The sequence below is a fragment of the Gorilla gorilla genome, chromosome 1 (assembly GCF_029281585.2).
Source record: "Gorilla gorilla gorilla isolate KB3781 chromosome 1, NHGRI_mGorGor1-v2.1_pri, whole genome shotgun sequence".
Taxonomy (NCBI): domain Eukaryota; kingdom Metazoa; phylum Chordata; class Mammalia; order Primates; family Hominidae; genus Gorilla; species Gorilla gorilla.
This window is the reverse complement of record NC_073224.2, coordinates 236,823,407-236,838,595: the sequence shown is the minus strand read 5'-3', so window position 1 is coordinate 236,838,595 and position 15,189 is coordinate 236,823,407. Positions and strand designations below refer to the sequence as shown.

General features: G+C 49.7%; 1 protein-coding gene across 6 annotated transcripts in view; it reads right to left on the bottom strand.

Annotated features, from left to right (window-relative positions):
- Positions 1 to 10,852: 10,852 nt before the first annotated feature.
- CEP104 (centrosomal protein 104) overlaps positions 10,853 to 15,189 on the bottom strand; it is a 43,036-nt gene continuing 38,699 nt past the window's right edge. For 5 of the 6 annotated variants that reach the window (XM_063703281.1, XM_063703284.1, XM_055352093.2 and 2 more), the window contains 2 exons: positions 12,365 to 12,455; positions 10,853 to 11,597 (listed from right to left, as the gene is read on the bottom strand). In XM_063703281.1, coding sequence (XP_063559351.1) covers positions 11,482 to 11,597; positions 12,365 to 12,455 — 207 coding nt within the window. In that variant the 3' untranslated portion in view covers positions 10,853 to 11,481. The remainder of the gene's footprint in view (positions 11,598 to 12,364; positions 12,456 to 15,189) is intronic. The other variant, XR_008668823.2, reaches the window with a different exon arrangement.

The following is a 15,189-nucleotide window of genomic DNA, read 5'->3' as shown; positions in this document are numbered from 1 at the left end:
TGACATCCCCCTTTGTTTTAGTGTCCTGCTTTCGAAGTTGATCTTTGAGTGTTTTATTGGCTCGTTCCACCAAGGCATGTCCTTGAGAGTTATAGGGGATGCCGGTTGTGTGAGCAATTGCCCATGTCTGAGTGAACTTTTTAAAGCAGCACTAGTGTAGCCGGGGCTGTTATCAGTTTTTAGTTTCTCGGGACAGCCCATAACCGAGAAACAGGAACGTATATGTCGTTTACCATGAGCTGTACTTTCCCCCGGGTGACAAGTGGCCCAGATAAAATGAGAAAAAGTGTCAATAGTTACCTGTATAAAAGAAAGCTTGCCAAAAGCAGGATAATGAGTCACGTCCATTTGCCAGAGAGCATTCTGTGAAAGTCATCTAGGGTTAACTCCTGAGGAAAGTGGCTGTAAAATTAACACTTGGCAAGTAGGACGGCGACGGACAATGGTTTTAGCTTGTTTCCATGTAAGGGGGAACTTTTTCCAGAGCCCCGCAGCATTGACAGGTGTTAAAGCGTGAACATTTTCTGCATCTGTAAAAACGGGAGTAACTAATGTATCAGCTCTGGCATTTGCTGCCGAGAGGGGTCCGGGGAGCGGTGTGTGGGCCCGAATGTGAGCGATGTAGAAAGGAGAAGACCTTGCTCTGGGCACAGACTGAAACCTTTGAAAAAGAAAGAATAGGTTATCATCGGGCAGAAATTGGATTAAGGCAGTTTCAATGTTGCGAGCAACATGTACTAGATACGCTGAGTCAGAGACAATGTTAACTGGTTCAGGGAAATCTTCAAAGACGGTCATAACAGCAGGCAGTTCAGCTCGTTGTGCTGAAATGCTCTCGTGTTAAGAACATGTTTTCTTGACCCTGTATATGCTGCTCGGCCATTACAGGAAGCATCAGTAAAAACAGTGACAGCTTCAGCTAATGGGGTGTTTCTAGTAATGTTAGGTAAAATCCAAGAAGTGAGTTTAAGGAACTGAAATAATTTTACATTAGGATAGTGATTGTCAATTATACCTGGGAAACCTGCCAAATGTACTTGCCAAGTGATACAGGTTGCAAAAGCCTGTTGAACTTCTAATCGGGTGAGGGGAACAATGATTTTTTTGGGCTTAATAACCTGACTTCTAGCTGCATTGCTAAATAGTGATAAGGAGAAGAAGTCTGGATTTTTTTTTTGCAGAGTGGGGGGCAGTAACCAAACCGGCTGCTGCAACTGTTTGTTGTCCTGCAGAAAAACAAGATATTAACATGGAGCGTGAAGGTGCCGCGAGATCAGCTGCCTGCTGACTAAGATCAGCGGGCTGTGGCTAATTTTGTGCCGCAGGGACGGCAGGTATTGGAGGTTGTAAAATTACAGGAAATTGCCAGGCGTTGGGATCCCCATATTTTCTTGCCTGTGCTATAGCCCTCATAAGAGGAGTATCATTTTGAGGAATGTATGTAACTTGTTGCTTGTGAGCAGCAAGGGTAGAAGAGATTACCTGCCGAGCACGTCCTTCATGGGCATGAAATTCAGGCTGCTGTGGCAACTGCGGACCAGGCTTCAAGGGAGTCTGTGACTCCAGGGGAGTCGGATTAGTAGGAAAGGAACCAGGTTTCAAGGGAGCCTGTGACTCTAACCGAGTCCGATTAGGAGGAAAGGAAACAGGCATGAGAAAACCAGGCTATGGAGGGATAGGGTTGAGGGCCTCATTACTGGGCGGAACAGGCAGAAGGTTGAGACCCCTACAGCAGGGCTGAACAGGGACAGGGTTGAGATAATACAGGAGGGTTTTTATAAAGTTTAAATAAGCTGAGTACTTAGTACTGGCTTGTCCCATGGTGTCCCCAGAATACTCTGAGTGCTCTAGCTTACCACCAAGCTTACTGACCGCAATCCTCAGGAATCTCTGGTCAAAATCCTCTGCTGAATCCCACACTCGGGGTGCAACTTCACACAGCGAGGGAGAGCCCCACGTCAGAGCGCTGGATGTAGGGACCAGCCCCACAGTGTCGGTGGGTTCTGCTCCCCATGTACGGAGAAGAGAGATTGTAGAAATAAAGACACAAGACAAAGAGATAAAAGAAAAGACAGCTGGGCCTGGGGGACCACCACCACCAAGACGCGGAGACCGGTAGGGGCCCCGAATGCCTGGCTGCACTGTTATTTATTGGATACAAAGCAAAAGGGACAGGGTAAAGAGTGTGAGTCATCTCCAATGATAGGTAAGGTCACGTGGGTCACATGTCCACTGGACAGGGGGCCTTTCCTGCCTGGCAGCGGAGGCAGAGAGAGAGGGGGAGAGAGAGAGAGACAGCTTACGCCATTATTTCTGCTTATCAGAGACTTTTAGTACTTTCACTAATTTGCTACTGTTATCTAAAAGGCAGAGCCAGGTGTACAGGATGGAACATGAAGGCGGACTAGGAGCGTGACCACTGAAGCACAGCATCACAGGGAGACAGTTAGGCCTCCGGATAACTGAGGGCGAGCCTGACTGATGTCAGGCCCTCCACAAGAGGTGGAGGAGCAGAGTCTTCTCTAAACTCCCCCAGGGAAAGGGAGACTCCCTTTCCCGGTCTGCTAAGTAGCAGGTGTTTTTCCTTGACACTGATGCTACTGCTAGACCACAGTCTGCCTGGCAACGGGCATCTTCCCAGACGCTGGCATTACCGCTAGACCAAGGAGCCCTCTGGTGGCCCTGTCCGGGCATAACAGAAGGCTCGCACTTGTCTTCTGGTCACTTCTCACCATGTCCCCTCAGCCCCCATCTCTGTATGGCCTGGTTTTTCCTAGGTTATGATTATAGAGCAAGGATTATTATAATATTGGAATAAAGAGCAATTGCTACAAACTAATGATTAATGATATTCATATATAATCATGTCTGTGATCTAGATCTAGTATAACTCTTGTTGTTTTATATATTTTATTATACTGGAATAGCTCGTGCCCTTGGTCTCTTGTCTCGGCATCTGGATGGCTTGCTGCCCACAGATGTCTGGGTCATTTCCAATTAAGAAAAGACTGTGCTATGGGAAAATGTGTTTCTAAAAATTATGGAATTGTTTTGTGTACAAAATAACATCTGATAGTTCAAGATTTCTTGCTTTCTGGGTTTTCACTAAAATTTAAGGTTACTAAGAATAGGAATTCTAATTAATATATAATTCTGTAAATTGTGTTATTGAGAGAAAAAATAATTTTACGTAATTTGAAAGTTGTTTAAAAGTTATTTATGAAGAAAGATAAAAAGAAACTAATAAGTAGGGGAGAGAGTAATAAAACAAGTTTTGGCTATGAAGATGTATTTTTGGTAAGGATATGAAGAAAATAAAATAATTTTATATAAGAAAGGATATTATGTGGTAAATTCTTTCCTAAAGTAAAATGACTAGAAAAGAGAGAAGTATCAGACAAGTCAGAAAGTTCAAACATGTTGTAGATGGTCAGTGTAGGTTGTGATAAGGTTTGTAAAGGGCAATTACCTGAGACTGGGTAATTTATTTTTATTTATTTATTTATTTATTTATTTATTTATTTATTTATTTTTTGAGACAGAGTCTCGCTCTGTCACCCAGGCTGGAGTGCAGTGGCGCAATCTCGGCTCACTGCAAGCTCCACCTCCTGGGTTCATGCCATTCTCCTGCCTCAGTCTCCTGAGTAGCTGGGACTACAGGTGCCTGCCACCATGCTCGGCTAATTTGTTTGTTTGTTTGTTTTTTTTGTATTTTTAGTAGAAACGGGGTTTCACCATGTTAGCCAGGATGGTCTCGATCTCCTGACCTCGTGATCAGCCCGCCTCAGCCTCCCGAAGTGCTGGGATTACAGGTGTGAGCCACTGTGCCCGGCTGAAACTGGGTAATTTATAAAGAGGTTTGATTGGCTCAAGGTTCTACAGGCTGTGGAGGAAGTATGGCCATGAGCGTCTTCTTGGGGAGGCATCAGGGAGCTTTTACTCAGGGCAGAGGCGAAGCAGGAGCTAGAGAGTGAGGGGAAGGTGCCACACACTTTCAAACAAGCAGATCTCATAAGTCTCTATTATCAGGACAGGACCAAGGGGATCGTGCTAACCTCTTCATGAGAAATCCGCCCCCATGATCCAGTCACCTCCCACCAGGCCCCTCCTCCAACACTGAGGATTACATTTCATTATGAGACGTGGGCAGGGACACAGATCCAAACCATATCAAACTCACCACTGCACTCCAGCCTGGGTGGCAGAGCCCAGCAGACTCCCAGAGTTGAGGAGACAGCTGAGAAGCCAAGGTCAGGGTGGCTAGGGTCAGGGGACGGGGCACCCTTAGCTTGAGCGCCTCCACTGAGCACCAGCCACTCTCTTCTTATGGGGCAACTCCCAGCACTGGACACTTTTTTTTTTGAGATGGAGTCTCACTCTGTCATCCAGGCTGGAGTGTAGTGGCGCAATCCTGGCTCGTTGCAACCTCCGCCTCCTGGGTTCAAGCAATTCTCCTGCCTCAGCCTCCAACTAGCTGGGATTACTGACACCTGCCACCACACCTGACTGATTTTTGTATTTTTACTAGAGACAGCGTTTCACCATGTTGCCTAGGCTGGTCTCGAACTCCTGACCTCAAGTAATCTGCCTGCCTTGGCCTCCCAAAGTGCTGGGATTACAGGTGTGAGCCACCACGCCTGGCCACTGGATGCATTTTAAACAGGACCACTCAGGGGGTGTGGTAGCTCACACCTGTAATCCCAGCACTTTGGGAGGCTGAGGTGGGAGGATCAGTTTTGCTCAGGAGTTCCAGACCAGCCTGGGCAACATAGTGAGATTCCCCTGTACAAAAATGTAAAAATTAGCTGGGTGTGGTGGCATGTGCCTGTAGTTCCAGCTACTGAGGAGGCTGAGGCAGGAGGATCAGTTGAGCCCAGGAGGTTGAAGGTTGCAACGAGCTGAGATCACACCACTGCACTGCAGTCTGGATGACAGAGCAAGACCCTATCTCAAACAATAATAAACAAAGAGGATCAGGTGTCTTAGTCTGCTTGTTATAACAAAATACCTGAGACAGGGTAATTTATAGAAAGCAGAGGTTTCTTTCTAACAGCCGTGGAGGCTGGGAGTCCAAGCATCCTCTGGAGGGAGAGAGGGAAGGCAGGCTGTGTCCTCACAGGGTGGAAGGTGGAGGGGGATCCCACACCCAACACCCCCCACCCACTTTTTTTTTTTGAGATGGAGTTTCACTCTTGTTGCCCAGGCTGGAGTGCAATGGCACCATCACGGCTCACTGCAACCTCCACCTCCCAGGTTCAAGTGATTCTCCTGCCTCAGCCTCCCAAGTAGCTGGGATTACAGGCATGTGACACCACGCCTGGCTAATTTTGTATTTTTAGTAGAGATGGGGTTTCTCCATGTTGGTCAGGCTAGTCTCGAACTCCCGACCTCAGGCGATCTGCCCACCTTGGCCTCCCAAACTGCTGGGATTACAGGCATGAGCCACTGCACCCGGCCCACCTTTTTTTTTTTTTTTTTTTGAGACAGGGTCTCACTCTGTCACCTAGGCTGAGTGCACTGGCATGATCATGGCTCACTTCAGCCTCAACCTCCAGGGCTCATGTGATCCTCCTGCCTCCGCTACCCAAATAGGTGGCACTACAGGCACATGCCACCATGCCCAGCTAATTTTTTATTTTTTGCAGAGATGAGGTCTCGCTATGTTGCCCAGGTTGGTCTTGAACTCCTGGACGCTGGTGATCCTCTCATCTTGGTCTCCCAAAGGCTGGGTTTATAGGTGTGAGCCACTGTGTCTGGCCCCAAGTCCTTTTATTGTTGCACAAATCCAACCATGAGGGCAGGGCCTATGGTCAGGCCCCACCTGTCTATACTGTTGCACCGGGCAGTGAGTTTCTAGCCTGTGAATTTGTGGGGCACATTCATCTCCCAGCACCAGGCAACAGAATGCGGCCTGATGCTGCTACCTAGAGTAACACAGTGTTGCAGGCTAAAAGAGTGAGGGTCGTGATCAACTCAGTATACCACTGGAGGCGACGTGAGTAAACAGCAAACTGTTTCTCATAAATGCAGAATGTTGGCAAACTGACAAACTGCGTCTGCCACCTAGAAGGAATGCTGAGGGCAGTCACGCCTCAAGCACAGTGTTTCTTGTGATTAGGTACATCTGAAGCCTGTTAGTAACAATATGAACCTGTGATCAATTAAGCAGCTGACCGATCGTTACCTCCTCCTCCCTCCTCCTGCTACCCAATAAATAGGAAGGGCTGTGGAAGCTCGGGCAGTGCCTTTGCTCACTAGAAGCAGGGAGCTCTCTTCTTCCCCGTGTTACCCTTCCGTTAAAATAGTTACTTTTGTTTTAAGTTTTCATTTCTATGTTTGTCCCTCTTCGTTCAGTCTCATAATGACGGTCTCAAGTAGTAACAGCAGTCTGCCACAACACAGGAGGTGTGAAATCCACATTACAGAGGCAAATGGGTTGCTGAGGACACTGATGTTGGTGATCAAATAGTTTGTGGGGGGCCTGGGCAACGTGGTGAGAACCCACCTCTACTATACATATATATACAAAAATTAGCTGGGGGTGGTGGCTTGCGCCTGTAGTCCCAGCTACTCAGGAGACTGACGTGGGAAGATGGCTTGAGCCCTGGAGTTGGAGACTGCAGTGAGTCATGGTAGCACCACTGCACTCCAGCCTGGGCAACAGAGTGAGACCCTGTCTCTGGAATTTAAATAAAAAAAAGATCCAGGCTGGGCGTAGTGGCTCACGCCTGTAATCCCAGCACTTTGGGAAGCCGAGGTGGGTGGATCACCTGAGGTTGGGAGTTCGAGACCAGCCTGGCCAATATAGTAAAACCCTGTCTCTACTAAAATTACAAAAATTAGCCAGGCGTGGTGGCAGGTGCCTGTAGTCCCAGCTACTCGGGAGGCTGAGGTAGGAGAATCCCTTGAACCCGGGAGGCGGAGGTTGCAGTGAGCCGAGATTGCACCACTGCACTCCAGCCTGGGTGACAGAGTGAGACTCCGTCACACACACACAAAAAAGTTCCCCTGCCTGGCCCTGCTCCAGGGCTTCATTCTCAGGAAGCACGGATGCCCTGGGAACAGCAGAGTTTGGAAGATGCTCTGGTGGGAGTTTGCAGCTGGGTGGGTGGGCAGTGGGGGCTCCCCTGCCTTCGGGCTGCCCACTGCCCTCTGCCGGCTGGGCCCCACCTCAGCTGACCCTCAGAAGTGCTCCCCATTTAGGGGCAGGTGCCTGACACCCTGAGGCCAGCTGTGCAGAGGGCTGGAAAGTGCCTAGAGTGTGTGTCCTCTTCAGTGCACAGCAAAGGGACCCTCAGTTCCATTTTACAGCTGAGGAAACTGAGGCAGAGGCAAGCTGTGGTCAAACACTCCCTGGTAACTGATCCATCAGTGGAGTCAGGATCCCCCATACTATTTTCAAGATCCAGAGAGTGCCAAGGTTCCTCTGGACCAGCACCTTCCTCCCTGCAGTCAGAGGGCAGCGGGGGCAGCTTTGTCCTGCAGCTGTGGCTATGTGTGCCTGACCGCTAACTCTCTACTCTGTTGTTGAGGATGACGACACCAGCCTTGCATGGTTGTGGTGAGGATTCCGCGGACCCGCCTCCATCCCGCTGGGTAGTCTAAGGCCACACCTCCCCGCAGGGTAGGCTCACAGGCTCACTGCCCGAGCCCTGGCCATTACCTTCCTCCCACGGCTCAGCCCACCCAGCTTTCCAATCAAGGGTGCCACAGCCACTGCCCCTGGCTTTCCTGGGCAGTAGGTGGGTGACCACGGTACAGTGCTTAGTTGAAAAGCAAAACAGCCTTGAGGGCTGGTAAAATCCCTCTTTCAAAGGGGGGAAAACCCATGAAGAGACTAGAAAGTATAATCCTCTACTGGGCACAATTAGAGAACTTAGAGAACATTCTGAATTTATTCCACAGGATGAAACTGGTCAATCATTTTCTCTAATCTCCATGTGGCTTCAAATTGTCCAATTTCTTCAGCAGTGAACTGGTTTTGACAAATTACTTATTCTAGGGACCAAACCCTCAGGGCAACTTCATATTTGCTGTGTCTTTTTTCAGCAATTTTCAATCTACTTTCTAAGGTTTCAGGGCTGGGCTACACTTCCATGTTTATTAAAGTAAATGTAATTGACAAATTACTTTTTAATTGTAATGTTGAAATAAAGTGACAAAACATTTAGTGATCTTTTTATTATATTAATATACTCAGGGTGAATTAACCCTTAAGCCCTAAAACAACAACAAAAATATATTACTTAGATATTTTGTAATTCTGGTACTTGAAATAAAGACAAATAGAAAACTATGTTAAAATATTAAAAAGTTGCAAAATTTCATTAAAAATATTTACATTTGTATCCTAATGCCAATTTATACATACAATTCTTTTAAGTTAGATTTAATGGAATATCTTAACATATGAAAATAATAGAAATAAATATTAAATATTCAGAACATACTCATGAGTGAAAATTCAATTATTAATTAGTATTCCTAATTTTAGGTATTTATTTATGAATGACCAAGGGATTTTACAGTTCCTTTTAAATTTTTTGTACTTGATTCTTGGTCCCTTAACAATGTATAACCCTGTAAAACTCTCAATAGCCACTAATCACTGGTAGGATCATTTCAACAAAAACACATGATTGGGCCGGGCGCGGTGGCTCATGCCTGTAATCCCAGCACTTTGGGAGGCCGAGGTGGGTGGATCACAAGGTCAGGAGTTTGAGACCAGCCTGGCCAATATGGTGAAACCCCGTCTCTACTAAAAATACAAAAAAATTAGCCAGGCGTGGTGACACACGCCTGTAATCCCAGCTACTCGGGAGGCTGAGGCAGGAGAATTGCTCGAACCCGGGAGGCGGAGGTTGCAGGGGGCCAAGATCGCGCCACTGCACTCCAGCCTGGGCAACAGAGCAAGACTCTGTCTCAAACCCCACCACTCCCACAAAACAAAAACAAAAACAAAAACAACAAAAAAAACCCCTGTAACTAACAAAAGAGGAACCTGTTTTAAATGAACCCAAGTTTGCTTGTCAATCACTAAAAATGAAGTCTTTTTATAAGTATTTTCTCTAAGTTACAATATATAGAAGACGTGTATATGTATATATATATATATTTCTTAAAAGTGTTGATTGGTGAGAAAAGAATAATTCCTTGGTTAACTTTTCTCATTCTTGTTCTGTTTAAAGAAGTGTTTTGTCTGTATTTTAAAAATGGATTAGAAAATAATGGCTAACATCTCTTTGAAACCAGAAAAAATCATTTTACAGACATCTTGGCATCTATACTCTGTTTTGTCTAATAAACTGTAAAGTTATTTCTCTCCTTATACTTTTTTTTTTTTTTTTTTGAGATGGAGTCTCGCTCTGTCGCCTGGGCTGGAGTGCAGTGGCATGAAGTGGGCTCAATGCAACCTCCACCTCCCGGGTTCAAGCAATTTTCCTGCCTCAGCCTCTCAAGTAGCTGGGACTACAGGCCACCACGCCCGGCTAATTTTTGTATTTTTAGTAGAGATGGGGTTTCACCATGTTGGCCAGGCTGGTCTCGAACTCCTGACCTCAGGTGGTCCGCCCGCCTCGGCCTCCCAAAGTGCTGGGATTACAGCGTGAGCCACCGCGCCTGGCCTCCTCTCTCCTTATACTTTAAACACATTTAACCTGGGCGTGGTGGCTCACGCCTGTAATCCCAGCCTTTGGGAGGCCGAGGTGGGCAGATCATGAGGTCAGGAGTTCGAGACCAGCCTGGCCAACATGGTGAAACCCCATCTCTACTAAAAATACAAAAAAATTAGCCAGGCGTGGTGGCCTGTAGTCCCAGCTACTTGAGAGGCTGAGGCAGGAGAATTGCTTGAACCCAGGAGGTGGAGGTTACTGTGAGCCAAGATCACGCCATTGCACTCCAGCCCGGGCGACACAGTGAGACTCCGTCGCAAACAAACAGACAAACAACATTTAGCAGTGCATATTCTTAAAGGTTCTTGGTAGGTCTTATATCTTACTCAGTATTCTCAGTCAACCAGAGGTATTAGTTTACCAAACGTGGAGATTAATTCATGCAAATTTATGGTTATTAATGTATCCAGGCCAGGGAGTACATTGTTCAAATAGGGATTAGTTTTTAGATATTTTGTTGTTTCACACGGTTGGCAATCAAAACATATTTATACACTAATTGCATTAATACAAACTCCATCAACCCAAACCTTTCTAAATATCATTTTTGAAGTCTGCCCATGCAACATCAGCGAGGCAAGCAGAAGCCCTGGGCACCAGGTGGGAGTGGACTGCCCTTCAGTCCACGGTAGCCTAGGCCCCTGGGAGCACAGGCTGGGGCAGTGAGAGGCTGGACACTTCCAGACAGACCCTGACTCCCTCCACATGGCTGCCTGGATGTGACACAGGCCCAACCAAAGCTATGGACGAAACCCCCAGCTCACTCCCACAGGAGGGGATGGCTGGTTAGGAGACTGTTTTTTGAGGGTTGGTTTCATCATTTCAAGCAATGCGTTGATGTTTTAAACATCCTATCAACTCTTTGAAGAAAGTAAACTTACGGATCCAATCACAACATGGATGTGGAAGGGGCGGGAGGCCCATACCAGTGGGCTTCTGCCTGCTGTGAACACAGGGTGATCAGGTGGAAAATCATTTAACAGTGACTTCCTCCACACGTCTTTAGGAATTCGAAAGTGTGGAGAAAGTGAAGCGCCTCTGAGCAAAGGCACGGGAAGGGCCCACACCTGTGTCTACCTCAGTTCCAGCAGGGAGCTGACGCCTGTCACAGGGGCAGCACTACTGGAGAAGCATCCAGCAAGGTGCGGCTGAGGTGGGACCAATTCTCAAAAAAACTACGATTTAAAAAAAGATGTTCTCTTTTGCCTTTATTTCTGCTATAGTGGGAACATGAGTTCTGCTACCCGGGGCTGAGTGCACTGGGCAGCAGGCCCAGCAGACGGGGCCTGCAGGGAGAAGGCACGGCTGGAGGCCCGTGCGCACCGCCACTCTCCTGGAACCACTGCTGGCCGAGCCACAGCCCTGCGGAAATTCTACTGCGTGTGGCAGAGACCGATGTGCAAAAGGTTCCTGGTGAATGTTTTATGGAAATTGCTCCAAGCACTAAGGAAAGTGGGACCGTGCCTGTGCTGGCCGTGGCCTTGCGCGAGTGCCTCCCTGGTGGTGCTCTCTGGCTCTCTCCAAACAGGACGCTTCCTCCTCTGATTCTAAGGAAGGCCTGAGACAGCCCTGAAGGCTTAATGTACAGTGCGGCCAGGTCCTGGCACTGCACGCAGGATCTTTGGTTAGCTGCATCCATATTGTTTGCACGAGAGCTGACAGCACAGACGCGTAAGAGGCGTGCACGGCGGGGAGCTGGGGACAGCAGCCAGAGCATGGGGCCACCAAGGCCAGAGAGTGCTGGAGAGATGGTGGAGAATCAGGAGGCCTGCTCCGTCCCTCACAGAGACCAAGGAGCCCGAGCGCCGCGTCAGCGCTTGGCGTGCGTCCTGCTGGAGCTCTTGCTCAGTCCGCCCTTCGGGGTGGGGATCTTGCTTCCGGCCTTTGACCCCGAGGGGCCTGATGCGGCCACAGCTGAGCTTTTCCCTGCAGAGCAAGCACAGGACCCGCATTAGGAGGGGCGCTCCTACCCACGGACCAGGTGCAGAACCTGTGGCCACAGACACCCAGCAACAACGTCCCAGGCCCATGCTGATGGCCGTCACCCGACTACGGGAGCCAGGGCTGAGCCTGGTAGGGTCTACTCTTCAGCTTCCTATTTTTTTTTTTTTTTTTTTGTTGAGACAGAGTCTCACTCTGTCACCCAGGCTGGAGGGCAGTGGCGCAATATTGGCTCACCACAACCTCCACCTCCCGGGTTCAAGCAATTCTCCTGCTTCAGCCTCCTGAGTAGCTGGACTATAGGTGCCTGCCACTGTGCCCGGCCAATTTTTTATAGGGTTTCGACATGCTGGCCAGGCTGATCTCGAACTCCTGACCTCAAGTGATCTGCCTGCCTTAGCCACCAAAGTGCTGGGATTATAGGCGTGAGCCACCGTGCCGGGCCAGCTTCCTGATTCTAAACACTTGAGTCAGTGATGTAGAAAGAGCGGAGGACGGGAGTGTGAATCCTAGGCCACCCGTGGAGCCTGCGCACTGCACAGCCAGTTTGCAGGTGGAGAAGGATTTTGGTCACATGATTCTGATTATTAGCCTGCTTACTAAGGAACCAGAACATGAAGACAGGCTTGGATGCTTTATTTTGCTTTTAAAGGGATGGGGTCTTGCCATGTTGCCCTGGCCGGGGATGCTCTTTTGAATAAGCCAAAATGGAGGGATGCAGACTACACCTGCTCAGCGGCGCTGACCCTCACCTGGCTGCAGTGCCGGGGCCTTCTGCAGAATGTGTGTCTTGCGCAGGTTCATCGTGCAGCCGGCTGGGCCCATCAGGTGAGCTTTCCATGCCTGCAGCAGAGGAGGCACACAGAGTGTTAATCAGGCGAGGCGGACCTGGCACGCTACCTGAGACCCAAAAGGACTCGCTGTGTAAGCTGAAAACGAGGGCAGCCACTCCAGCAAGAGCCGCAGAAGAACGGCTCCCTCACCTGGGCACCTCCCTTCGGATATGTTATGATAGCCTCTGCAGTCTGTGCAGGGTACAACTCAGGAAGCAAGAAGTCCTGTCACCAGGCAAGCCTGCATCTCGCATCCCCACCCAGCCACACAGGGCCCTTGGCGTCAGTGACTCTGAGCACAGCAAAGCGTGCACGCAAATGCAAGGGTGAGAAGCAGAGTGCCCGCGTGATTACGTTCCAGGCCAGAAGACAGAACGCGCCAGGCACCCGCCAGCCTGCTGCCCACGGTTCCTCGTGGGGTTCCCACTCTCTTCATCCCTGCTCTTCCTGAGCCACGCCACATGCACTTGCCCTGCAGAATGTGGGGTTTATGCAGGCCTGACTGCCTGGGCAGCCAGCTTCTTTCCTTTATGACCAGCTGTGGGACCGTCTGCATGGGGACAGGGAGCTCATCCCGTCCTCCTGTTGGATATAAACGCGGGATCGCTGATTCCTTGAGTCTTCTGGACATTCGGGTTGTTCCTGGTTTCTTCCCTTCTATTTAAACAACACTCACGAGGCTGGGCGCGGTGGCTCACGCCTGTAATCCCAACACTTTGGGAGGCACAGGTGGGTGGATCACCTGAGGTCAGGAGTTCGAGACCAGCCTGGCCAGCTTGGTGAAACCCCGTCTCTACTAAAAACACAAAATTAGCTGGGTGTGGTGGCGCATCTCGTGTCCCCAACAGCTAATCCCAGCTACTTAGGAGGCTGAGGCTGGAGAACTGCTTGAACGTGGGAGGCGGAGGTTGCAGTGAGCCGAGATCACATCAGTGCACTCCAGCCAGGGCGACAGGGTGAGACTCCATCTCAAAAACAAACAACGCTCCCCAGGGACACTGCTCCAGCCGCTCTCCCATTCTCTGGTGGACCAGTATCTCCACCAGACACAGCCCTGCTTCTCCCTGGTTCCTCTCTCACTCTCACCAGTGGCTGTCAGTTTCTGGCCGCCTGCGGCAGCCCTTAAGATACTGGAGCACTTGCAGCCCCAGCCCAGCCCACACCTGTCCCGCTTTAGCTGCTCCCGGCAGGCCTGGGTTCTGGTCTCTCCAGGCCACTGGCAACCTTCGTGTCCCTAAAGCTGGGGCGCCTTCTCATCAGAACGTGGCCCACCGGCACATGGGATGCAGTTGCTTCCCCCTCCCCTGTGGAGGGACACGGCCTGCTCTAAGGCTCCAATTCCTCCCTCCCCAGCACGGAGGTGGCGGGTCCCTCTCCATCCCTTGAATTTGGGTGACTGTGGCTTGCTTTGGCCAATGGGACAGTGGCAGACACGTGGCAGGGCAGGCTGAAATGAACTCATGCACCTGGGCTTGTCTTGCTGTTGCCCTCTGCCGCTGCCGCGAGAACGCCATGCCCAGGCTGGCGTGCTGGGCTCAGACACAGAAAGCAAAGCTGAGGTGCCGCAGCTGCCTCCAAGACCATTCTCAATCAGTCTCCGGCTGTGGACCCCAGGCACACGCGTGTGTGAGCCCAGTCAGGGCCAGCAGAGCCGCCTGGCCGCCCTATGGCCAAGTGCAGATGCAAGAGCCAGGCGGCTGCAATCAGCTGAGCCCAGCCAGGCCAGCAGGGCATCCTCTCTGATGGGCTGTGCTCTGGGGCCTCCAGGACGCCACCCTCGTCAGGCTTCCTCCCCAATGCATTTCTTCCCCAGCACCTGGTTTGCCTTCTTCCTCCCACTCTGCCTGGGGCTTCTCGTCTGTCTACACTTGCTCTTTAGAAGAGTGCTCCCAGTATCATGACCTTAAACCCACTTATTATACACGCTTACAAACCCCACATTTCCACCTGCAGCCACCTGTCTACCGGCCTGCGCGTCTGAAAGGGATTTTAACTCCACAGCTCCAGGCTAAGCTCCTGAGCGCCCTGGATTCCTGACCGCGGTTACTTCCTCACCATGTTGTGAGGACTCCACCGGCCAAGTCCTGGGTCTGCCTGCAGTGCGTGTCCAGAATCTGACCACTTCTCGCCACTTAGCTCTCTGCTACTACCCGACCTCTCTGTCCCACAGGCTGCTCTCAACAGAGCAGCAAAAGTGACTGGCGTAGGGCCCGCCAGGTCATGCCCACTCTTCCGCTCAAACCCTGCAGGGACATTGCCTTCCACTCACTTTGAAGAAGAATGGTCAATGATTTTTCATCCCCAGCATTGTCTTTCAGTCTATTTATGTCCTTGGATGAAGAGGAGGTTCTCACCTTTCACAATGTAATAGTTTTATTATAAAATGAGTGTACAGTTCAGTAGTGTTAAGCATGTTCACGATGCTTAACTCCAGAACTCTTTCCATTTTACAAAACCCAAACTCTGCCCCAATGTTCTTCATTTTAATCTAATTGAATTGATCCGCCTCTTCCATCAAGGCTTAAGCTTTCTGTGTCCTGTTTGAGAAATCCCTTCCTATTCTGAAGGCTATTCTCTTATCTCTAGCATCTCCTGAGAGATTCATAATTGGGCCTTTCACATTCGAATCTCAGATCCACTCGGAGCTTTCTTCTGAGCACTGTGGAGGGTGTCAAACTTCACTGTTTACCCCCCTTCACATTCAGAAAAATTCCAGATGTTAGAATTAGCACAAAAGGACTTTA